The 26,465-nt window shown below is 36.1% G+C and overlaps 1 protein-coding gene and 2 long non-coding RNA genes across 3 annotated transcripts; all 3 read right to left on the bottom strand.

Moving 5' to 3' along the window:
* Positions 1–554: 554 nt before the first annotated feature.
* LOC129901698 (uncharacterized) lies at positions 555–2,808 on the bottom strand. The gene is made up of 3 exons (XR_008769920.1): positions 2,636–2,808; positions 1,700–1,741; positions 555–860 (listed from the first exon to the last, which is right to left on the bottom strand). It is a non-coding gene; the product is annotated as an uncharacterized LOC129901698 (long non-coding RNA).
* Positions 2,809–7,956: 5,148 nt separating this feature from the next.
* LOC129901697 (uncharacterized) lies at positions 7,957–10,210 on the bottom strand. The gene is made up of 3 exons (XR_008769919.1): positions 10,038–10,210; positions 9,102–9,143; positions 7,957–8,262 (listed from the first exon to the last, which is right to left on the bottom strand). It is a non-coding gene; the product is annotated as an uncharacterized LOC129901697 (long non-coding RNA).
* A 14,951-nt stretch (positions 10,211–25,161) lies between these two features.
* On the bottom strand, positions 25,162–25,920 carry LOC129899646 (auxin-responsive protein SAUR32-like). Its single transcript, XM_055974658.1, has one exon. The coding sequence runs from the start codon at positions 25,608–25,610 to the stop codon at positions 25,254–25,256; it is 357 nt and encodes a 118-aa protein (XP_055830633.1). The 5' UTR covers positions 25,611–25,920; the 3' UTR covers positions 25,162–25,253.
* Between the last annotated feature and the right edge of the window lie 545 nt (positions 25,921–26,465).

Below are 26,465 nucleotides of genomic sequence, written 5' to 3'. Positions count from 1 at the left end.
ATGCCCGAAGAGTTGCCAAGACACCTACCTCCAAGGCGCGAGGTAGACCACAGGATCGAGCTGGAGCCAGGAGCAAGGCCGCCCGCATACCCACCATACCGCATGGCTCCGCCCGAGTTAGAGGAGCTGAGGAAGCAGTTGAAGGAGCTCCTCGAGGCCGGTCATATCCGTCCATCCAAGGCACCTTATGGCGCGCCGGTATTGTTTCAGAAGAAGAAGGATGGCTCGTTGCGCCTATGCATAGACTATCGGGCGCTCAATAAGGTGACCGTGAAGAACAAGTATCCCATCCCGCTCATTGCCGACTTGTTTGATAGACTTGGACAAGCCAAGTACTTCACCAAGGTGGATTTAAGGAAGGGCTACTACCAGGTACGTGTCACGACCTAGCCCCGTAAGCCGTGACTAGTGTCCGAATTGGACACTCGTATACACACATATTATCTATTATCAATCGACAATTAAACACGATATAGAATTTATATGGGTAGCACGTTATCTCAAACGGTCACTTATATATATACCAAAATCAACTATTTCTTGGGGAGTCTTAATTGTCAAAAATAAGATAACATAATACGTAAGCCGACAAGGCTTTCACTCCGAATGTAAATGTCCAAAAACATAAGCCATACTAGTACACCAGACAACATCTACATACAACCCACTCATGTGTCTACAGACCTCTAAGAGGATTAACAATAGCATATGACGGGACAGGGCCCCGTCGTACCCCTAAATACACAAATATATACATTATAAGGATTAGTACCCAAAGTTCGGGCTCCGAGACAATGGAGCACTTCAAACCCGTTGAGTAGAATCCTAAGTTGGCGGCTCTCCAAAATGAGTATTTGTACCTGCAGGCATGAAATGCAGCCCCCCGAACAAAAGGGGGTCAGTACGAACTATGTACTGAGTATATAAAGCATAAAATACCGTAAATGAGATCACATCTGAAATAAAGATTCAGGAGTCAAGTATCATAATCAATAAATCACTGTACCTGTGTCTTATAAAATGAAGACATGCATATCATCATCATATATCGTACCTGGCCCGTTATGGAACTCGGTGTCACAACTATATCAATATATCGTCATATGTATATATATACCATACCCGGCCCTCTAGCAAGGGACTCGGTGAATAGAGTAGTGTACACTGATACCGTACCCGGCCCATTATGGGACTCGGTGCCATAATCATATCGTCATATCATTATAATATCATATTATCATATCACGTACCCGGCCCTCTAGTAAGGGACTCGGTGAATAATGTAGTGAAATCCATACATGATAACATACCCGGCCTATCGTAGGACTCGGTGAGTAATACCATAACAATATGCACGAATAAGGTATCATTAGCAACCTTGTGAAATTTGATCATTATCGGAGACTTAATAGAATAAGCAAAATAGTCCATCATTTGAAACCCAAGACAATAGTCATTATGAATCACACCAATTATGGATTATACTAAAATATGAATTATACCACAACATGAGTTATACCAACTAGGATGGCTGGAATCATACACATGAGTCAAGACATAACCATATAAATTTTGAAAATCAAGAACGGTAGCCATCCGAGTATATCTACGAATAAGAGTTTCTTTGGAATTTAAGCATACGTCATTCGTTCGTTTCATATGGATCATGCCAAAAGAAGAAAATGTTAACTTTACATACCTTTAGCGTTTATACGTATATGTTGTCCAATATTGTCTCAACCTATATTAAAACGTTAAGCACTATGGTTAAGCTATGGACAAGAATAAAACGTAGTCTATCGTTAGTAGGTTATTTCTAAAAAAATTGGACAGCACCTCCCCTACACCGCTCACTTTTCCCACTTTCAAACCAGCCATATAATCATCAATCAACATCAACAATCCAAAATATTGACACAAAATAAGATTTATTATTGACAATAAGCCTAGAATATTTCCACCCGACTCATGTTACCAAAGCAGTAAATTCAGAAAGTCAGGTACCTCACGTTGTATCTAAATTTTGAAAATGAAAACGGCAAAACTGGAATTTATTACCTTCATGAAATATTTAGATCTCTGTCTTAAGTTTCCAATGCAAAAGAAATCAACTCAAAAATCATTTTCTACAAAGAGATATCATCAACATACGAACAGCTATACATGAAGGATTTTTCATTCCAGAATCTGGACAGAATTTGTCTTATGATTCATCCTCAGTTTTCAACATCATAACAGAAGATATAGACTAAGACATAAACATAAGAGTTGTAGGTACGTGTATTAGCTTTCCAAAACATGTTTAATATCTAAAATCGAAGGTCTACACAATGAGATATTCCAGAATTACTACCAGCTACTCAATTCCAAAAACGGGTTTGAACATTCACAATCTTCATACACCTTTTTCCTCCAAATTCAAGAACAACAACTCATCAACAACATCAAAACAATATCAACCATTATTATACATCATCACTAAGATAATTCCATCCATTTAATCTACCTAAAACAACCCTTTAACCCATAAATCTCAACAATTCACCAAACTAGTTTATAACACTATTTTCTCCGTTCTAATCCGTTAAAACTCTAACTAAACTTGTTAACAATGAAAAGGAGACTTTAATATTACCTTAAATTTGCAGCACCACATAAAATCTTCTCCTTATTGGCTGATTTCTAGCTCAAATTGAAGCCAACGCAACGTACAACAATTTTCTCTTCATGAGCTTCGGATTTTGGGACTCGAATTTTGGTCGGATTTGGTTTTTCTCTCAAGAACTTCTCCTCTCTCTCTCTCTAGAAATTTTCTGGATATTTTCTTAGTCTAAACTATGAAGGAAGACATAGAAATTGGATTAATTTCGTGGGTATTGGGCCTGACCCGAATTAGAATTGGATTGGGCCGAATTCACTATTTAGTTTGGCCTGTCAGACTTAAAATGTCTATATCTTATTACTCCGATATCACATTTCGTCCCACGACCTATGGTTGGAAATATATTTCAATTATCTACAACTTTCATGTTGAGAGTTTTCCCAAATTCTCAAATTATAAAGAGGTTATGGCCTCCCGAAGTCAGCTTACCCGAAACGTGACTTTAAGAAAAACATATTTGATGGCTTCTATTTTGATTTGGCTTAAGGGTCCTTCTTGAGATGTATTTTACTACACATAAATTATTCATATAACTTGGCATCTACAACAAATCATGTCCTTTTAAAATTCAAAATTAAAAGTCCTTGAATTTATAACCGTTAGCTTACGAATAATCCAAGATGCAAAAATACGGAATGTAACATTCTTCCCCCCTTTAGAACATTCGTCCTCGAATGTTAAACCCGCCTCATAAAGTCTTATAAGGAATTTGGGGGAATAGTTTTTTTTTTCAACAACAAATAATTTCATATGTCAATCAATATAATTAATCTAGAGGTTTAGATTACATGTAGTTGTAGAGAACAAGTGAGGATACTTATCCTTCATCTCTTCCTCAGCTTCCCAAGTCATCTCTTCTCTATTGTTATTTCGCCACAATACTTTGACGGAAGCCACATCCTTAGTACTTAACCTTCTGACTTGGCGATCAAGTATAGCTATAGGGTTTTTCTCGTAAGAAAGCTCCTCCGTCACCTGGATACCCTCCACGGGGAATACTTTAGAAGGATCACCAATACATTTGTGAAGCATCGACACGTGAAAAATAGGGTGCACTGCTTCCAAATCAGATGGTAGGTCCAACTCATAGGCAACCTTGCCTATTCTACGAATAACCTGATAAGGGCCAATGTAGCGCGGGCTAAGCTTTCCTTTCTTACCGAATCTCATTACTACCTTCATGGGTGACACCTTCAAAAACACCCAATCACTAACCTGAAACTCTAAGGGTCGACGTCGATTATCTGCATATGATTTCTGTCGACTCTGGGCTGCTAATAACCTTTCCTGAATAAGCTTGACCTTATCAACAGCTTGTTGAATCATATCAGGTCCGATTAACTTAGCCTTACCAACATCAAACCAACCAATAGGTGACCTGCACTTCCTGCCATATAAAGCCTCATACGGTGCCATCTGAATGCTAGAATGGTAGCTGTTATTATAGGCAAACTCAATAAGTGGCAAATGGTCATCCCAAGTACCTCTAAAGTCAATAATACAGGCCCGTAACATATTTTCTAGCGTCTGAATAATGCGTTCAGCTTGCCCATTAGTCTGAGGGTGAAATGTTGTACTAAGATTTATTTGTGTTCCCAATCCCTTCTGAAATGATCTCCAGAAGCTAGCTATAAATTAAGCCCCTCTGTCTAAGATAATAGATATGGGAATCCCATGAAGTCTTACTATCTCTTTGATAAATAACCTCGCATAGTCCTCTATTGAATATGTAGTTCTAACTGAAAGAAAGTGGGTTGATTTTGTCAGCCTATCTACAATCACCCATATGGAATCATACTTCTGTGGAGTGCTAGGTAAGCCTGTAAAAAAAAAATTCATATTAATTGCTTCCCAATATTTTCTCAAGTGTTCTCTTAGTTAATTATGCCGTTCATAGACCTCCTCCGTTTGTCGACTCGCTTTAGTTCATTATAACGCACTCCAAGTTCTACTAGTAAATCAAAATTTCACCAGGGTAATATTTTGGTACTCCAATATTCTTTCTTTACCCTACTATGACAATCCGTATTCTGGAATCCTCGGCATCATGTGTAACTTTCTGACTTTGACTTGAAGGTCTTTAACTATCATTTGTTTTTACCTCTTGATCTTGATCTTTTGGGTTGGTTATCAATTAGTGTTAAGGTTCCTTCATCTTATAACCTTACCGTCATCCAGTAACCAGTAAGCCGCCTATTCTGATTGTCTCGGTTAAGTCATTTCATAATTTCCTTTACCCTAACTGGCAATATTTTAGGCATAATATCTTGAGTCATTTCTCTATTTTTGACTCAAACTTTTCTATTGCCCCTTTACTCAAATTTTCTCTTACTTCTCTTACCACACATACTATTGCAATCTTTATACGAATATGTGTAGGTGCTTAAATCAGCCCAGAAAATACCTAAATGTCGCCACGTTAGTCTTTATGCAGTCCCTATATTTTCTCTTACCTCTTTCAGTTGATATCAGGACTCACCTATGACTTTTGCCCCCAATACTAATTATATCTCTATAGTTTTTCCTCAAACCATCTTATACTTTTCTTTGATGTATCCGGAATATTGCAATCGCATTGTGGTTACTAAATTCTTATTCTGCTTATCAAGTAATCACTTGATATCACCCTTAGCATACCAATATTCATAGGCTGCATAACCAATCTTGTAGAATTTGTACAACGTGTATTCAATTCTAATCATAGTCTTTCCTTCTCTTGGCTTATTCTGCTATAAATTTCTTATTGTACTAACACTCACTTGGTGTCTATTTTGTCATACTTGCATCCCTTCCTTTACTTACTATTAAGTTTTCTCATATTATACCATATGAGAGATTTCTCTCCTTTGCTACTTGTATATCCCAATCTTATTAGCCGATAATTACGTTGCCAACATCTCAACCTCTAATCCAGTATAACCTTGCTATCATTTATAATATCTTCGAGCTACTTGTTACTATTCTCATGTTGTATTCGTCCTTTTTATAAGCATCCATCTTTTGATGTCACACTATCCAAGATCTTTACCAATAATTCTGAGCACCATCTCAAATATCATCTTGGTTTTATTTTTCCATTTATTGCTGACTTTCAAATTTTTCTAACTTGTTCCAGCATGGGATCTCATATGAAGTTTAGGTGTTCACCTTAACGTGTTGCAGTGTCAGTTAATTTCATCTTACAGTTATATTTTTCTCATCCACTTCCCCCCTTTAGGGTGTACCCATATCATTATCTATTTATATTCTACTCTATGTCCCCATTTCAAATTTTCAAATTCATGCGATTCTTTTTCCAATACATTATCTCTGTCTTTCTTTATATCATCAATAACTTAGATTACCCATGTACGAAACCTCAACACAATCAGAAGGTGATGAGAATTCCCGATATATAGTACAAAATCTCGTCTGATAAATGGTACTCAAATGATATAATTAATGTAGCCATTCATTCAAAGCCATATTCCATTCATTCTAATCAGTAATTAGCTAGTGTTTATAATCGTTTCAAATTCTCTATTCGGTAGCACTTATATTCTAGTGATCAGTGTTCCAAGCTTTCTTATAACGCTATCTTTATCTCAATAGATATCACATGTTCCTCTAGTAATCTCACAATACATTCGTTATTTTTGCAAATCTATATTTCCTATCATCTAAGGATCTCATTATTTTTCGAGGTGAAGTCACATATACACAATACTCCTTTATGCCTTATACGCTTTCACCATTATCGTGTACCCATTACTAACTTTTAATCTTACTCAAAATCATATCCTTTAGTCACTTTTCTGCTAGACTTTACTTTTTTTAATAACGATTCTCATTATACTCACATTATATTCTGTTCTTACTCAATCCCATAGTGTAACACTTTTTAACCTTATTCACGATTCTTACTAAGGGTCAATTATACTCGGTGGAGTAAGCGTACTTAACCTTTTTGTAAATTATCCCTTAGTATCACAACCCCTTTCGAATCATCCTAGCATTTCATGAACAACACATGAAATACATGATCCTGAATATTCCATAAGTTTATGTTTTCCATTCACCAGTTCCATCTCCAATTAATTGGTTAAGGACTAATAAAATATTATCATAAGGCATTCTTCAACCACCACCAAAAGGAAGCTAGAATCCAACGAGCACCACCGGATCTCTTAGTGCTTGATGCACCTGGTTTACCTCTAGACTTATTCTTAAATTTTGAATGAATTATTTAATTCACAAACTAATTGTTGAGTGCCTTGTACTTCTCAATGGAAGTAAAACTTAATTATGAGATGTTTTTTTTTTCCTTCAACATAAGCTTCTTTTAAGGCAAACATGCGATTGGAAGTTATATTGGTTCATTCAAATCAATTCTAAATAGGCTTTTTCCGAAATAAAATTTCCCCAAATAAGAATGGTGTCCCTTAATGATGACATGGGGGTATTTCTTAACTCTTTACTACAACACAATAAATTTACCTCATGGGTATCAACCTTCAAAATATATTATGAACTTATGTCCCACTTTCTCTTTTTTCTATTTTTTTTTTCTGAAAAAAAAATAAAAAATTGGGCAGAGTTTCCTCTGTATTTCTTACTATCCCAAAATCTGCACGTAGAAAATACCAACAATGCCTCACAGGTTCAATATATATATATTCATATCATATCGCAGCCACACAGGGCACCCAATATCAATAACAGTATAAAAATGATGGACTTACCTCTTATGTCCGACTCGAACTGCACCTATTACACTTTCATGTCTACTTTTTCTTTCAATTTTCAACTTTACATTTCAATCATACTTCAATATGCTTACCTTATCCACCATACCTCTTTCGCATCATTACTTACCCGTATATTGTGTAGCTTCCAATAACATCAATCGTTTTCTTCTATCGATGTCGTTCTTCAGCTGAAATCAAAAGATAGAAAAAAAGAATTTCATGTCCTATGGCTGGGCTCTATCGCACGATCTTAGATATGAAAGAAAGGCAACGTCCTAAATGTCCTGTAGCCTCCTGTTTATAGATGTGGTGCACAACACACCGATAAACAAGACTCTACTAGACACGATCTGTAGACACTCCGAGGATGAACTGCTCTGATACCACTTTTGTCACGACCTAGCCCCGTAAGCCGTGACTAGTGTCCGAATTGGACACTCGTATACACACATATTATCTATTATCAATCGACAATTAAACACGATATAGAATTTATATGGGTAGCACGTTATCTCAAACGGTCACTTATATATATACCAAAATCAACTATTTCTTGGGGAGTCTTAATTGTCAAAAATAAGATAACATAATACGTAAGCCGACAAGGCTTTCACTCCGAATGTAAATGTCCAAAAACATAAGCCATACTAGTACACCAGACAACATCTACATACAACCCACTCATGTGTCTACAGACCTCTAAGAGGATTAACAATAGCATATGACGGGACAGGGCCCCGTCGTACCCCTAAATACACAAATATATACATTATAAGGATTAGTACCCAAAGTTCGGGCTCCGAGACAATGGAGCACTTCAAACCCGTTGAGTAGAATCCTAAGTTGGCGGCTCTCCAAAATGAGTATTTGTACCTGCAGGCATGAAATGCAGCCCCCCGAACAAAAGGGGGTCAGTACGAACTATGTACTGAGTATATAAAGCATAAAATACCGTAAATGAGATCACATCTGAAATAAAGATTCAGGAGTCAAGTATCATAATCAATAAATCACTGTACCTGTGTCTTATAAAATGAAGACATGCATATCATCATCATATATCGTACCTGGCCCGTTATGGAACTCGGTGTCACAACTATATCAATATATCGTCATATGTATATATATACCATACCCGGCCCTCTAGCAAGGGACTCGGTGAATAGAGTAGTGTACACTGATACCGTACCCGGCCCATTATGGGACTCGGTGCCATAATCATATCGTCATATCATTATAATATCATATTATCATATCACGTACCCGGCCCTCTAGTAAGGGACTCGGTGAATAATGTAGTGAAATCCATACATGATAACATACCCGGCCTATCGTAGGACTCGGTGAGTAATACCATAACAATATGCACGAATAAGGTATCATTAGCAACCTTGTGAAATTTGATCATTATCGGAGACTTAATAGAATAAGCAAAATAGTCCATCATTTGAAACCCAAGACAATAGTCATTATGAATCACACCAATTATGGATTATACTAAAATATGAATTATACCACAACATGAGTTATACCAACTAGGATGGCTGGAATCATACACATGAGTCAAGACATAACCATATAAATTTTGAAAATCAAGAACGGTAGCCATCCGAGTATATCTACGAATAAGAGTTTCTTTGGAATTTAAGCATACGTCATTCGTTCGTTTCATATGGATCATGCCAAAAGAAGAAAATGTTAACTTTACATACCTTTAGCGTTTATACGTATATGTTGTCCAATATTGTCTCAACCTATATTAAAACGTTAAGCACTATGGTTAAGCTATGGACAAGAATAAAACGTAGTCTATCGTTAGTAGGTTATTTCTAAAAAAATTGGACAGCACCTCCCCTACACCGCTCACTTTTCCCACTTTCAAACCAGCCATATAATCATCAATCAACATCAACAATCCAAAATATTGACACAAAATAAGATTTATTATTGACAATAAGCCTAGAATATTTCCACCCGACTCATGTTACCAAAGCAGTAAATTCAGAAAGTCAGGTACCTCACGTTGTATCTAAATTTTGAAAATGAAAACGGCAAAACTGGAATTTATTACCTTCATGAAATATTTAGATCTCTGTCTTAAGTTTCCAATGCAAAAGAAATCAACTCAAAAATCATTTTCTACAAAGAGATATCATCAACATACGAACAGCTATACATGAAGGATTTTTCATTCCAGAATCTGGACAGAATTTGTCTTATGATTCATCCTCAGTTTTCAACATCATAACAGAAGATATAGACTAAGACATAAACATAAGAGTTGTAGGTACGTGTATTAGCTTTCCAAAACATGTTTAATATCTAAAATCGAAGGTCTACACAATGAGATATTCCAGAATTACTACCAGCTACTCAATTCCAAAAACGGGTTTGAACATTCACAATCTTCATACACCTTTTTCCTCCAAATTCAAGAACAACAACTCATCAACAACATCAAAACAATATCAACCATTATTATACATCATCACTAAGATAATTCCATCCATTTAATCTACCTAAAACAACCCTTTAACCCATAAATCTCAACAATTCACCAAACTAGTTTATAACACTATTTTCTCCGTTCTAATCCGTTAAAACTCTAACTAAACTTGTTAACAATGAAAAGGAGACTTTAATATTACCTTAAATTTGCAGCACCACATAAAATCTTCTCCTTATTGGCTGATTTCTAGCTCAAATTGAAGCCAACGCAACGTACAACAATTTTCTCTTCATGAGCTTCGGATTTTGGGACTCGAATTTTGGTCGGATTTGGTTTTTCTCTCAAGAACTTCTCCTCTCTCTCTCTCTAGAAATTTTCTGGATATTTTCTTAGTCTAAACTATGAAGGAAGACATAGAAATTGGATTAATTTCGTGGGTATTGGGCCTGACCCGAATTAGAATTGGATTGGGCCGAATTCACTATTTAGTTTGGCCTGTCAGACTTAAAATGTCTATATCTTATTACTCCGATATCACATTTCGTCCCACGACCTATGGTTGGAAATATATTTCAATTATCTACAACTTTCATGTTGAGAGTTTTCCCAAATTCTCAAATTATAAAGAGGTTATGGCCTCCCGAAGTCAGCTTACCCGAAACGTGACTTTAAGAAAAACATATTTGATGGCTTCTATTTTGATTTGGCTTAAGGGTCCTTCTTGAGATGTATTTTACTACACATAAATTATTCATATAACTTGGCATCTACAACAAATCATGTCCTTTTAAAATTCAAAATTAAAAGTCCTTGAATTTATAACCGTTAGCTTACGAATAATCCAAGATGCAAAAATACGGAATGTAACAGTACGCATAGCAGAGGGAGATGAACCGAAGACCACATGTGTAACGAGGTACGGAGCTTACGAGTGGTTGGTGATGCCCTTCGGCCTAACCAACGCACCCGCCACCTTTTGCACACTAATGAACAAGATCTTCCACCCCTACCTAGATCAATTTGTAGTAGTCTACTTGGATGACATAGTCATCTATAGCAACACCTTGGAGGAGCACGTGGAACATCTAAAGAAAGTGTTCCAAGTCTTGCGCGAGAACGAGCTCTTCATCAAGCGGGAGAAGTGCGAGTTTGCCCAACATGAAGTGCACTTCTTGGGACATGTTATCAGCCAGGGAGAGCTACGGATGGACGAAGCAAAAGTTCGGGCCATCAAAGAGTGGGAGGCGCCCACAAAGGTAACCGAACTTAGATCTTTTCTTGGACTTGCTAACTATTACCGCAGGTTCATTAGCGCCTACTCCGCCAAAGCCGCTCCACTTACTGAGCTATTGAAGAAGAATAAGCCGTGGGTCTGGAGCGAGGAGTGCATGGAGGCCTTTGAAGACCTCAAGGCTGCCGTGACAGAGGAGCCGGTCCTAGCGTTGCCTGACTTCTCCAAGACATTCGAAGTGCATACGGACGCCTCTGACTATGCCATTGGAGGAGTATTGATGCAAGAGAGGCACCCTATCGCCTTCGAGAGCCGCAAGCTGAACGAGACAGAACGGCGGTACACCGTGCAGGAGAAGGAGATGACAGCCATCGTCCATTGCCTACGCACGTGGAGACACTACTTACTTGGCTCCAAATTCTTAGTCAAGACCGACAACGTGGCCACTAGCTACTTCCAGTCGCAGAAGAAACTCACCCCGAAGCAAGCTAGGTGGCAAGACTTCTTGGCCGAGTTTGATTATGAACTGGAGTACAAGCCGGGCAAAGGCAATGTTGTGGCCGATGCCCTTAGCAGGAAGTTCGAGCTGGCGGCCATCACCACAGCACATTGCGACATCCAAGATGCAATCAAGGATGGTCTACAGCATGACCCCGAGGCAAAGAAGCTTATGGAGTTAGCCGTTCAGGGCAAGACAAGGCGCTTCTGGGTAGAAGATGGACTCTTGCTTACCGCCGGGCGAAGGATCTATGTGCCGAAATTCGGGACTATCAGGCGACGAATCATGAAGGAAAGTCACGACACATTATGGGCCGGACATCCAGGGCAGCGTCGCACGAGGGCATTGATTGAGGCGATTTACTACTGGCCACGCATGCGGGACGGTATTGAATGCTATGTACAGACTTGTCTTGTGTGCCAGCAAGACAAAGTAGAGCAGCGCCAACCAGGAGGACTCTTGGAGCCCCTGCCCATAGCGGAGCGTCCATGGGAGAGCGTGACCATGGACTTCATCACATGCTTACCGAAGTCCGACGGGTACGGGACGATTATGGTCGTGGTGGACAGGTTCTCCAAATATGCCAGCTTCATGCCCGCCACGGCAGGTTGCACTGCTAAGGAGGCTGCCAGGCTATTTTTCAAGAATGTGGTGAAGTATTGGGGATTGCCAAGACATATCATTAGCGACAGAGATCCACGCTTCACCGGGAACTTTTGGAGAGAATTGTTCGAAATTCTTGGCACAAAATTACATTTCTCCACTAGTTTCCACCCACAGACGGACGGCCAGACGGAGCGAGTCAATGCCTTACTGGAGTGCTACTTGAGGCACTTTGTGAGCTCCCATCAGAAAGATTGGGCGAGACTACTGGACGTAGCCCAATTCTCTTACAACCTACAGCGGAGTGAGGCCACAAGGCGAACACCATTCGAGTTAGCCACAGGCCAACAGCCACAAACTCCACATTCACTACCGGCCGCGTTCGAGGGCAAGAGTTTGGGGGCCTATCACATGGCCAAGGGCTTTGAGGAGCAGCTCGACACTGCCAAGTCTTATTTGGACAAGGCAGCGAAGAAGATGAAGAAGTTTGCCGACCGTAAGCGTCGTCCCACGGATTACCAAGTTGGAGACATGGTCTTGGTCAAGTTCAACCCCAGGCAATTCAAGGCGTTGCGAGGCATGCATCAAAACTTGGTGCGAAAGTATGAGGGCCCGTTCAGGATCGTTGCCAAGGTTGGCAAGATCTCTTACAGGTTGGAGCTACCACCGCATATTAAGGTTCATCCAGTCTTCCATGCCAGCGTCCTCAAGCCGTACCATGAGGACAAGGATGATCCTAGACGAGGAGAATCAAGTCGGGCGCCACTCACAATCACCGCCTCCCATGATCGAGACATCGAGGCCATTGTGGACTACCAAGACAAGCGAAAACAGGGACAACAGGCCACTGCTATGTTCTTAGTCCATTGGAAGGGACAATCTCCGGAGGAGGCCACCTGGGAGAGATATGAAGACCTGTGGCAGTTCAAAGACAAGATCCGGGAATTCTTGCAGCAGCAGTGCGCCGCGGTCGTCGCCACATCAGGTGGGGGAGAGTGTTATGACCCGCCACTTGATCTTGAAGAAGGTAGAAGAATCTAGAGTCTTGGAGAGGTTAGCGGAAGACTCTAGATCCTTATAGAAACTTGTAGAGAAGTCTTGAAAGACTTAGAATTCTCTAGAGTGTGTAGAGAATTCTAGAGAGGGACTCTTCTTTGTAAATATGGAGGGACTTGTACAGCAATTTTTATTTACACTTGGGCCCCTTAGGAGTAGTATAAATAGAGGGGGCATTCATTTGTAGCAAACCATCAAGCAAACAAGTATTCTTCCAAGCAATACAAAAAGCCTTCTTCATAAAAGCTCTCTTGTCTTTCTTACAATCTAGCGTTCCCTTGGCGATCTAGTCTTAAAGGCTTACTTGAGCTTACAAGATCGTGAAAGATTCGTGAGTAAGTTGTCAAGTGTCGCACGGAAGTCTTAGTGGAAGTCTAAGTCCGTGACAATATGCTATCATCTTCCCTCTTTGCATCAACACGCAGCCCAACCCAATTCTGGATGCATCATAGTAGACCACAAAGCCCTCTGTTCCATTGGGCAAGGTCAGGACAAGAGCAGTGTGTCACGCCCCGGGAGGGTACCCTAGACGTAACCGGCACTCAGAAACCATTTCTGGCTCCCAAGTGAACCATATAGCCTGATCACACATCTGTTCATTCATTCATTTAGCAGAAAGTTTAAAAATAAAGAATAATTTAGCGGGCAACTCAAATCACCCATCCAACTCGAAGAATAAAGGCCATGGGCCAACAGATCAACTAAAATATTTGTCATTAAAAATAGTTTGACAAGAATAACTCAAAGATAGAAGTACTCAATCGACCCATCACTATCTAGTCTATGAAGCCTCTATCACTACTATCTAATTGGTGTCAATGACATGTTCATGGCTACCTCAAATAAAAATAAAAAGGCTAACTCGATGCAAGAATACACAAATGGTGTCCTCCGAATGTAGGAGAGGACTCACCAATACGCTGAGTGCAAATAGATCCCCAATGATGCTCCTATTGACGATCTCATAAACTTGTCTCTGTATCATGAAACGATGCAGGCCAAATGGCATCAGTACGTGGAATGTACTGGTATGTAAAATGGCAGAATGAAACATACCTCAATGAAGAGTAACGTTGGTTCAAATATCTCAACTCAGGAAGATAAGAGGGACTCAAATAAAGCGTCGTAAATCTAAAGTAAGGATACAGTTTAGACAGAGACCAATCATCAACTATACAATCCAACCCAATTATGTATAATATAGTTCAACCAAATTATTTACAATTCGATCCCTTTCAATCATGTACACTCCGATTATATACACTCAACTCAACAATCAACTCAATAATCAAATCCAATCTAGTCACATAACATTCTATTCAATCCAATCACAATTCATCTATTCCAATCCGACCATATACAATCTACTCAACAATCAGCTCAAAGGACTCAACTCAGTAAATATGCAAATTAAATTATGCAATGTTTTACAATTCAACTCAAAGGACTCAACTCAATAAATATGTAACAACTCACTCAAGTGTCCTAAGTCTAATAAGAAATAGTTTAGATAGGACTAACTCATAAGCATATAGCAACTCACTCAACTCAACTGGCTCAGAGTACTATCAAGACCTAAATGGGAATTTCTCTTAATCGACAACCATCACTTATGAGCCAGTGAAAGTACAACAAACCGACATTATTGCTGCGTCTATTCATACTTTACCAGGGTATGAACGAATCAACCAATCATGGATCAAATCTAACCAAGTCCTATAATGTCAATAGAAAATATCCACAGAAAATTACTTAGTCATCAAGAAAACGAACATAATAACAATGGCCGGAAGTACTAACAATGGGAGAAGTCCAAAGATCACTATGAATAATATCGAACGGAAAAAAAGTATATGAAACCGAATCATAAAAAGGTAGCTTAGAATGTTTCCCAAGAGGACAAGAAGGCCAAAAAGTTTTACAAGCCTTATTACAATCAATAAAATTTTTACTACAAAGAGACTTAAGTATATTATCTCCAAGGTGACCTAGACGATTGTGTCAAATATCCAAAGATAAAAAAGTAAAAGTAGATTGATTGGTGGAAGAAACGGCTTGAGAGTTGGAGAAAAGTGGATATAAGTCTCTGGTGCTATCACATCTCATTAGTCTGTTCTCCATCTGTAAGTCATTAACAGAAACCAAAAGGGTCAAATGATATAGAAACCATATTACTCGTGGTAAACTTATGAACTGAGACTAGATTTTTGATGAGTTTTGGAGCATGTAACACATTATTTAAGGTAAATGATGGAAAGAGTGGGAGCAAAATAATGCGACCGTGACCAATAATTGGAATTAAATGACCACTACCAACAACAATGTTATGATGCTTATTGCTTGAATTAAAATAAGAAGAAAGAATACCTGCATCCGCCGTCATGTGAGATATAACATCGGTATCCATGTAGTAGTTCTCATCGAATTGAGAAAAGGAAAAAGCATGCGTAGTGGCCTCAATATCGGTGGGTGTGTAGCTAGGAGCGGTAGGTGCAAAAGCATTAAAAGATTGAGGTCTGGGACTAAGTACGTCTAGCCCAGAGGTTGAAGGGCATTGGGCCCCTGGATTGGGCCTTGGCTGCCACTGGAATGCAGGAAACGGGCAAGGAGGCACTGTCAACCTCCCCAACTAGGCTGCCACCTCGGCTGCCATTGTGGTGGTGGGCCTTGATGACGTGGCTGCCACTAGTGCTGCTGATGTGGCGGCTGACTTAGACTAGGTCCACTTGGGCTTTGTTGAGCTGTCTTTTTTTTGCCATTTGATTTAGAATTGTTCCTGTTTTTATTATTATTGTTTCTTTTGTTGCTAGCAGATAAGTCATTCGAAGAGGCAGAAGGTGCGGCAACCATGGCAGCGCTATCAGCCCGACTTTTGGATATACCATTGTTACGAGCTTGGCGAGCCTTTATGGTACGCTCAGCCATTTTCAACCTGGAACGACAACTTTCAAAGGGGGGAAATGACTCTTGATTTTGTATAAAATCCACCGTACCATTATATGCCTCCGGTAAGACGTCAAACCAAGCGACTATTAGTCACTGGAGCATCAACATCAGCCAACCTGTCCGCCAGACATTGTAAATAATTACAATAACTGTCAATTGAGCTGAAACCTTCGAAAATAATGTTCGTAAAGTCCTCCTCGAGATGGGTGGCTCGGAAGGCTTTGTTGTCTTGAAAAAGAGATTCAAGACGGTTTCATGAGCCCTCTGCCGTGTCATTGCATTTGAGGATAGCTAGAAGAAGATCAGGAGCAATGATAGTGTAAATTCATTGCAATATAACAGCGTCCAAACGCTTCCAAAGAGCCGGATCAGCCGACTTGGTCGTAGTGTAGGAAGCCAGAGCCGACGCTTCCGTGGGTGGAACCAAATGATCGTAAAGATCATAAACCCTAGCAAGATTGATGAACAGAGTAGCCCAAGAATGATACAAGCCTTGCTCATTGTCTAATATTACGGGTACGAGAGACTTAATATTAGTGACAGTGAGAGTGTGATAAAATTTGGGCGAATCTGCCATGAGAAGAGATGAAAGGAGATAGGAAGAAGAAGAGATGATGCTAGGATTAGGAGATCGTACTAGTCTGATACCATGAAGGAAGTGAATTGTTTGCTTAATTTCATTGAACTTGGTCAATATATACAAATTATAAGATATGCTAAATACAAAGATTGATACTAATAGTTAAAACTAAGGAACCTAAATATATGCTTGCTATAAATACAAAAGTACAATATTAATTAGAATATATTCAAAATATATTATTAAAGGCATAATATATTTTAATATATTCTAACAAAATCAAATTTCCTGGACGGGATTTTAATTGCGCGATCGACTGCTAAGACGATAGATAGAAATGATAAAGAGTCCTCTAAATTCTTAACAACCCATTAATATTTGCATATACACAAACCCAAATTGCAAATTTGATATCAAGTAGCTAGTTGTAGGAACATTTTATTTTTCCGTTCACTTGCACCTAAAAGAAAAGAAAAGAAGTCAAAATCAAACACATTGTATTTTTAGTTATTTAAAACGAAGTCAAAATCAAATACATTATACCAAGTCAATTTTGGGAAATGCATATTAACAAATTCCAGGTCAAACTTCTTTGGCATCCACTTACACGTGATTATTCTTGGCTAACGTTAGGCCCAAATTATCAAATATTCTTAACAAATTATTTTTGGATAAAGTTTTGATGAAATTTTACCATGTTGGCTATAATTTTTTTTAAGAATATTTGACTTTTAAAAAAGTATTATTTTGTAGTCATAAGTTTTAAAATTATTAAAAATAATCATAAGTTTGTGTTATCATTTTATAATGAACATGTTCCTTTAAAAAAACCTTAGAACATAATTGATAACAATCAACAATAGCAACATAACAATATGGACAAGAATAATATATTAATCGAATTAAAAGTAAATAGTTTTTTTTTCTAATCTTGTCACTCAAAAATAGATAGAGATGTTATTTAATGGTGTTGGTTGACCACGTTAATAAAGTAAGTTGATAGATAAATATTAGTTGGAATAAGTTAGTAGATAAATATTAGTTGAAATTAATAAATGATGATATTTTTATAAAAATAAAAATTTGGGGTAATTTTTAAAACTTCCCAAATATTAGAACGTGACCCAAATTCTAGTTTTCTAGAACTTGGAAACTTGTGATGTTTGCCAAATATATTTGTCAAACAAATTATATGGCCAAAAGACTGAGTTTTTGGCCAAAAACATCCCCAAACTATACTCAAAACTTAAGCTACATCATTAAACTATCATAATTAACAAAAAAATCCTTGGAGTATTTAATACTTAGCAACTTTCAAATTTTTATTTGACACCGTTAAAAAACTAACAAAACCACTCACGTGAATATCTACACCAATAAGCACAAACCAATATTCTAAATTGCTTTCATGACTTCACATCATTTTCCACAAAATCCAGCAAAATTTCTTCTTCCAGCTTTATACCATTGAAATATTTCAATCATCAGAACTCATCAACCTCATGGCACAGTGTTCTCAATCTTCTTCTGCCAAAATTTTCCCAAGTCTTAATGGAATACTGAAATAGTTAATCCATATTGATAGTTGTCCATAAATGTTAAAATCTAAAGCAATGAAATATAAAATAGGTACAAAATAAATTTATTTCATGTTTCCAAATTGATCTAACTTCTATGTTCATTAAACTCCTCCTAGGCTCCTAGCCAATAGGTATGGGGTGAAAGAACTGCTTATGAAATACTAAAGATTATGAGAGCGATTTGAAAGATGGAAAAACTTTCTTCCTCCATTTCAATATAATCTATTTGACATATTTTGATTTGACACGGAATTTAAGAAAATAAAAAAGAATTTCGAATTTTATAATCTTAAATTAACCATATGTCAATGTACCAAAATATCATTTAATCTTGTGTCTTAAACATGTTATATGCAAAATTAAAATTAATTAAAGACTAGCTAAAAATGCAAGAGTCATTCTTTTTTAAATGAATTAAAAAAAAAATAGGTCAAGAAAATTGAAACGGGAGAATAGAAGAAAAACAAAGGATAGCAGGGAGGGGGATTGTGTTTCCTTCAACAAGCATTGAACTTCAGGATATTTCATGAGAGACAATTGTTGGTATTAGTTTAAGAAGAAATTCGTTGAAGTCGTGGGGAATGGTGAGTATGCCTTGAAGAGCAATTTTAATTGGAACTTTTGGTATCATGTGACTTGCACATGGATAGTTCCGTTAGTTCCTTAACCAAGCCGGAAGAAAGGATGAGAGTTGCAATGTTTTGAATATTTGAAGGATGTTTCTTGTTCATTATAATTGTTTAAGGACGTAGCTTAAGTTTTAGATTTAGTTTAGAAATGTTTTTAGCCAAAAACTCGCCAAAAACTAATTCCCAAAATTTTTCCAAAAACTGTTTGGAGCCAAACAACACTTTATTCTCTTCGTATCAAAATAATTATTACTTTAAAAAATTAAACAATATTATAGTAATTTTTACTTTCTTCAAATTTCTCCATGCCCCAACATCGTAAGGCCTGAGGAGAGACAAGAAATAATTTCAAAAAACATATAAAAGGATAATTTAATCATATACTCCTAACTTTTATAATTAATATTATTTAGTTTATTTTAATAAATTTGTCAAAATTTAAATGAATGATGGAGCGTCTAAAAAGTAAATTGTCTTTTTAAAAAGTCCCATTAGTCAAGGAAAACGTCCACCTTAATTTAATTCAGAAGTAGTACTAGTTGGTTACAGTTCATTTAGAGAAATGTAACATCATCTCCCAGGTTATGTCAAAGTCATCAATAATCAAAATTTCCTCACATGGGCTTAATGGTTTTTGTGCTCCACCTTATTTCCCTTTTTTGGGAGCCTTTTCATCATATATGTTCAATATTTATATTAGAATAATATTAATTTGGATTCACATTGAATAAAATCTATTTAAGAAAAAACTTTTTATAAAAAATAAATCATACTCAATATTCAAAATTAAAATTTCTAATTAAGAAAAGAACAATCTCATTTTTTGTACCACGTTCTTTTTGGTGATCCACCTTAACCCTACGTAATTGGCTAAGATCAAGTGCCAATATTAAGTGAAGAAACGATCATTAGTTGGATTCGCACGCAAATCATTCTGGATTAAGACTATTTTAAATCTTGTTCCAAATGAATTCTTCATGTCTTGAACTTTGAAGTCCAAATCCTGCTAAATCATGAAAAAAATACAAGCAGTATACAAATAATATAGAAGTATAACATGATTACATTTCAACAGAAACAATCCAAACGGGGTAAGAACAAAAATAATAAACTAACGTATAAAGAGGGGTTGGACTAACCTGGATACTTTGGTTAGAAAAAATACGTAAATCAAAATACGAATCATGAAGACAAAGTATCAAAGTATTGGCCGAAACTCTTTTATTTTTGTTTGAGGTATTAACAATACGAAGTAAAAACGTTTTGTTTTCTTTTCTTTGAATGCTCTCTCCTATTTTTCTCTTCTTCTTCTTCTTCTTCTTCTTCTTCTTCTTCTTCTTCTTCTTCTTCTTCTTCTTCTTCTTCTTCTTCTTCTTCTCCCCCTTCTTTTTCTTTTTTTTCAAACATCACAAATAGAATTTAAAGCATAACGAAATAAAAACAACATAAAGGGTGGGCCTTGGGCCTCCTCCGGACTACCACCGATTTAAAAGTAAGTAGATATTATGTCTTTATCTACCAAGATGAGTGAGGGACTAAGAGAGGTGTGGACGTCTAATTAGATAATTGCTCCTCCGGCTCAATATCACGGATGCATGATGTCCCTGTTTCTTCCTCCAAGATTGTGTCAACTTCCTCGAAAAGATTCTAGATTCCTTCCCCAAGACCGCCATCATTCACATGTTATCGCACTGGAAATGACATATATAAGTGAGGTATTGGCCTAGCCAACAAACAATCAACACTCCTACTTATCACATTTGTCTCGTCATCATCCGTAGGAACATATCCCAAACCATACTTTAATCCTCTATCGGAAATCTGAACAGGCTCGATGATTCCTTGGAAGTACTTCCCCAATCCAAAACCTGGCTCAAAATTGCTTCGGAGCATGACAGTGGCTATCAATCTCTTGGCCCTCAACTTTTTCTCAAATATTTTATCGGAGTATTTATTATTTCTTGCGTCCCTAATTAATTTATAATCTATAAAATTAAGATAAAATTAATTAATTTTTCTTATTTTATCTTTAATATATGAATTGTTCTCGAAGTAAATATTATTTGATTACATACCTAGAAATTTATAGAGTTCGAATAAGTAAGTACTCTTTCCGTTCATTTATACTTATCTACTATACTAAAAATAGATGTCCAATTTGAAAAATCAATAAATTATTTACCCATTTATATTCATTTTACCCTTGCTATTAGATATTCAATATCTAATACATTTCCCAAAACATTAAATTTAATATATTCAAAAAGTAATATAGTAATATTATCTCTCTTATTTATTCTTTCTTAAAATATGTGTCAAATCAATAGTGAATAACTATTATTGGATAGAGAAAGTATTGGTTATTGTTACGATTGTTCATATACCATAAAATTAGCTTAAACTCTTTTATAAAGAAAGAAATCGACCCTGTACATATATACCGATTGAAAGTTCTCCCTTTGTCCCATTAGTTATCACATTTATCTTTTACATATTTCTTTGAAAATTATAAATATAATTTTTTTTCAATCTAATTTTGTTGACATTTAATCTATAATCTTTTATAATTTTTACTCACTTACATCATTGACCGAGGACATGACCCTAGATAGGAGGGTGTGGAGGACACACATTAGGGTAGAAGGCTAGTACATAGTGGTTTTATTCTCCCTTATTCGTAGGCGTATTAACGCACTATGATTTCTTGTACTCTGATGTATGTTATTTATGGTATTTATGTTATTATTCAATAATAATATCTACTGTTTTTTGTGTTTTGATTATACTATTGTTTGGACCGTTTTCGTCATCTACTTATTTACTCTAATATTCTTGTCTGACCTTTTTCTATGCTTTTATTGAGCCGGGGGTCTTTCGGAAACAGCCGTCCTACATTGGTAGGAGTCAGGTCTGCGTACAATCTACCCTCCCCAGATCCCACGATGTGGGATTTCACTGGGTTGTTGTTGTTGTTGTAACCATCATTGACCGTTACGCTAAATAATTGAAATTGTATCTTAGCCCTCAAGTTTTAAGTCGGCAACAAAAATTTTAAATTCTACACTAGTAAAAGAAATACTTTTAATAATACATTATACATTGAGGAGAAGGATATCTCAATACTCTTCGTAGTATATTCTTCTTGAAGAATAAATTCAAATTCTTAAAAAGACAAAGAAAACTCGTATTCAAATTAAATTGAAAAAGTAATGGCAGTAGTAGAAGCAGGAAATTATAATTAGTTATTCAAATGAAGAGAAACGTGGCATCGACACCATTAAGGAAGACTTGGCAAGGCAAGTAAACCTACGTCTATAAAACTAACATGTCACAGTCATAATTCTAAGGTCAAATGCTTCTTAGGCCTCCAAATATTAGTCTTTAACATTAAATGGAGCCCCATGTGAAATTAAATAATATCTCTTCACATTGAGTTTTAAGTAATATTGTAGGGGTCAAAATTGGATCTAGTGAAAAAAATCAATTACATTGCGATAACGTCTGCAGGTAGTTCAGAGGAGAACCAAGAAGACTCTATCCGACATGTTACAAGAAGCCTTGAACATCTGCCCTAGAAGAACCAACTAGCAACAAGGCTTTTGATAAAAGCATCACCCCGGAAAGACCGTTTTATAGTTAAAAGCAGTCATAATGACCCTCAACTCAATAATAATCTCAAGCCGCACACTTATCTGTCCCAATTATCACATTTAAGTGAGGCGTCAAAGAGTAGGCACATGCTATTAGATAATTTTTTTAGTACTCAAGGATGTCGTCTCTTTACATTGAGGCGATAGTTCAGTTTTTGAGCCTATAAAAAGAGGCTTTGTGGAGAATAAAAAACATCAAAAAAATTCCAAGAAGCTTTAATTATTATCTTGTTCTTCATCATTTTTAGTATCTTCTATGAAGGAAGCCCTAGGATCTCCCCTCACTCACACTTATACTATCCATTTCCTATTTAAGGAATTATGGGTAAGAAACTACGACCTTGACATTTAAATTCAAAAAGAATGAACTTAATCGACCTTAATCCGTTTGCTTTTAACGCCTTGCAATTAATCTACTTTGAGGATAGTTTTTTTTAAGAAAATATTGTTTGAGTTTAATATAAATATGTTAATATAGAAAAAGGTAAATCTAAAATCACATAAAGTTGTTTAGAAAGATTGTACATATTTTGAAATTAAACAAATCTAACAAGTAAAAAGTTAAAAACAATAAACGTTGAAAATTATTAAGTGCGAAATATTAAAAATATTATGGTTCCAAAACAACCCCCCACCCCCAAATTAGCTTTGGAGTGAATTCTGAATATCATGATATTTCTTTTTCATGTGCTATCAAGAATGATTGCTTGCCTTAATATTTTCTCATGGACCCATCCTTAAGTCTTCACATTCACATTATGAAATCCATTAATTAAACACCATTGGATTAACAGCGCTGCATTATTTTATAGTCTTACCACCCTTTCACATTAAGCTTAGTAGCAATCATTAGTTGGATTAATTATTATTCAGAGGCGAAGTCAGAAGTTAAATTTTGTGAATTTGAATTATTAGGTTAATAATTTATACACATTCACCAGTGCGGAGATGTGAAAGGTTGGCCATGGATGGTTTCAGAAGAGGTAGGGGTAGGCCGAAGAAATATTGGGGAGAGGTGATCAGACAGGACATGACGCATTTACGACTTACCGAGGACATGACCTTAGATAGGAGGGTGTGGAGGACACACATTAGGGTAGAAGGCTAGTACATAGTGGTTTTATTCCCCCTTATTCGTAGGCGTATTAACGCACTATGATTTCTTGTACTCTGATTTATGTTATTTATGGTATTTATGGTATTTATGTTATTATCTAATAATATCTACTGTTTTTTTTGTGCTTTGATTATACTATTGTTTGGTCCGTTTTCGTCATCTACTTATTTACTCTAATATTCTTGTCTGCCTATTTCTATGCTTATATTGAGCCGAGGGTCTTTCGAAAACAGCCGTCCTACATTGATAGGAGTCAAGTCTGCGTACACTCTACCCTCCCCAGACCCCACGATATGGGATTTCACTGGATTGTTGTTGTTATTCAATAAATTACAAATATAAAATTTTAATTAAAAATATTGAGTTCGATTTAACTCGTAATTTATATACTAGCTCTAACCTGTTATTATTCTTCATGGCACCTGATGGCCCATGTCTTGGCCCTTAAGTTTTAAAGCCGGTGATCTGAATTCCAACACACACTTAAAATAAATAAAATTAATTAAAAAGCCTCTTAGTGGAAGGAGATAAATGTACCATTCAAGATTATTCTTTTCAAAGAATTGATGCAAATTCCTAAAGAAACCGTGTCTTCAAAGTAAAAAAAATAAAGAAGATAACAGTTGTCCATTTATACTTAATCACCACTGCCGTCATCTTCCAGAAAAAAGGAATCCAAAAGTACAGGATGAGATAGAATGCCAAAAGCAAAGAAAAAAGAAAAGGTAACTTGAAGCACTAAACTCAGAAACCGTTTATATCAACACAAATATTAATAATTGATATCACGATCTAAACGATAATTTATAAATCTCTAACGTTCCCCTTAGCCAAAAGCAAAGAGATCATATATAAAAGTATGAACAAGCAGGTCCACATTTCAATAAAGAAAACAACAAAGTGGATGACACTAAGTAGCGTCGAAATATTTAACTATACAATTAAATGAAACATTTGCCAAAATTTAAATTTTTTATAATTTCTGGCTCACCCACCCCCTCATCTCTCATCTGACTTTCTAAGCCCTTTTGTTTTAGAAAATATTGCCATCGAAATAATTATATGTCCACCAAAACCCTCAATATTTTTAGGGTGCAAGTTTTACACATTAGTCGTGTTAAAAGTATTTACACAATTAAATGAAAGAGAACAAAATTCATAACATGGAAGATTGAAGAATAAAGTTTTTTCTTTCAATTCTTTTTAATTATATTGGAGATAGGGCCTACGGAAAGGTAAGGATATTACAAAGTTGAAAATTGAATTTTAATAAGATCTTATTAAAAATTCAGATAATTAATCAAATAAGATACTAAGATTTTAGTAACAAAGTAGTATCATCTTGTTCATTATGTTTTAATTAGACTGGTCCATTATCAGCACAAAAAATATGAAAAGAATCAAAAAAAAAAAAAAGTTCAATACTATAATATCATTCAATTTTCGTCATCGTCTTTCACAACAATTATGTTTATGAACATCTTGGAAAACAGAAAAAAAAAATTGGAAAAGAAAAAGAAGAAATCATGCTTTGAAGCACCAGGGGTTGTTGTGAGTTTGGTGGTGTGAAGTAGTTTCTTTCTGAATCATGCCTTGAACATGTCGAAATTCCTCAATATGACAAGGAATATTAATAGGTCCATTATGATCAAATCCATATTCTTCCTCTGCTTCCTTCAACAACTGCATAAAAAGTGGATGATTTATATATATCACTGGTATCACAAACCTCTGTTGCTCTTCACCTTGTCCTACTGTTATTGCTAGACACCCTTTTGGTATATCCTTCAATTCTCTCTTCCCATGATGATGATGATGATGGAGATGGAAGTGAATATGAGGAACATGAAAATGGAAATTCAGATGATGATTATGACCCATTTCTGTATCCAAATTAAAATTGAAAAAAAAAAACAGAGTATGTAGTAGCTATAAGAAAACAAGAGAGAAAGGCCAAGGATCAGAAGCCGAGATGGCGAGTTTGAAGAGGGTAAAAGAAGAATCTGTTAGAGATTTTGGGATATTGCTCATCCTCTACTGCATAAATCTGATCTCTATTTGAAGTTTTTTCAGATGGAATTGGGGGTTTTCTAAGAGCCAGACAAGTCTATTTATACAGGGGAAGACGAATACTAGTATTCTTAAGGGATTAGCTGAAACGGTCAGACCAAAATGTAAATGATATGCGGTATCTGCTTTTGAAATGCTATTGCTTCGTCTAAGGTCGAAATAATTTTTTTATTTTTTAAAATAGAAATAAAATTTGCATATATTATATATTATGCCTTTCTTCCTTCTCAAATATTATTTATAAAATTAAATTGGTTAAATTATTACTCGCTCTATTTTACTTTTTATGACATTTTTTTAACTTTAAATTCTATATTTCTTCTTCCCCAATTTGTATTGTCACTTTGCGTTCCATTATATTCAAATTATTTGAAATTTCTTCAACATTTTAAAATTTATATTTATTAACATGGGAAGAATTACCATTTATAATACTTTAATATAATTTTTTATATATTTAAGCTTTAGTTTTAAAATATTGAGTTAGTTTTATTTTTAAAAATAATGAAATTAATTTTTGATACACAAGAACTGTCATATAAAATAAAATTTTAAATTTATCTAGAAATTATTATCATTATCCGTATTGCCAAATGAGCCCTCAAAGAACATAAGCATGTTTTACTTTTACATATTTGGAGCGTACTTGAAAAGGATGGTGGTATT

The sequence above is a fragment of the Solanum dulcamara genome, chromosome 8, assembly GCF_947179165.1.
Source record: "Solanum dulcamara chromosome 8, daSolDulc1.2, whole genome shotgun sequence".
Taxonomy (NCBI): domain Eukaryota; kingdom Viridiplantae; phylum Streptophyta; class Magnoliopsida; order Solanales; family Solanaceae; genus Solanum; species Solanum dulcamara.
This window is presented reverse-complemented; position numbering and strand designations above follow the sequence as displayed.

What these genes read in the sequence shown, in the direction of transcription:
- LOC129899646 (XM_055974658.1), bottom strand. Translation starts at nt 25,610, where the DNA reads ATGGGTCATAATCATCATCTGAATTTCCATTTTCATGTTCCTCATATT.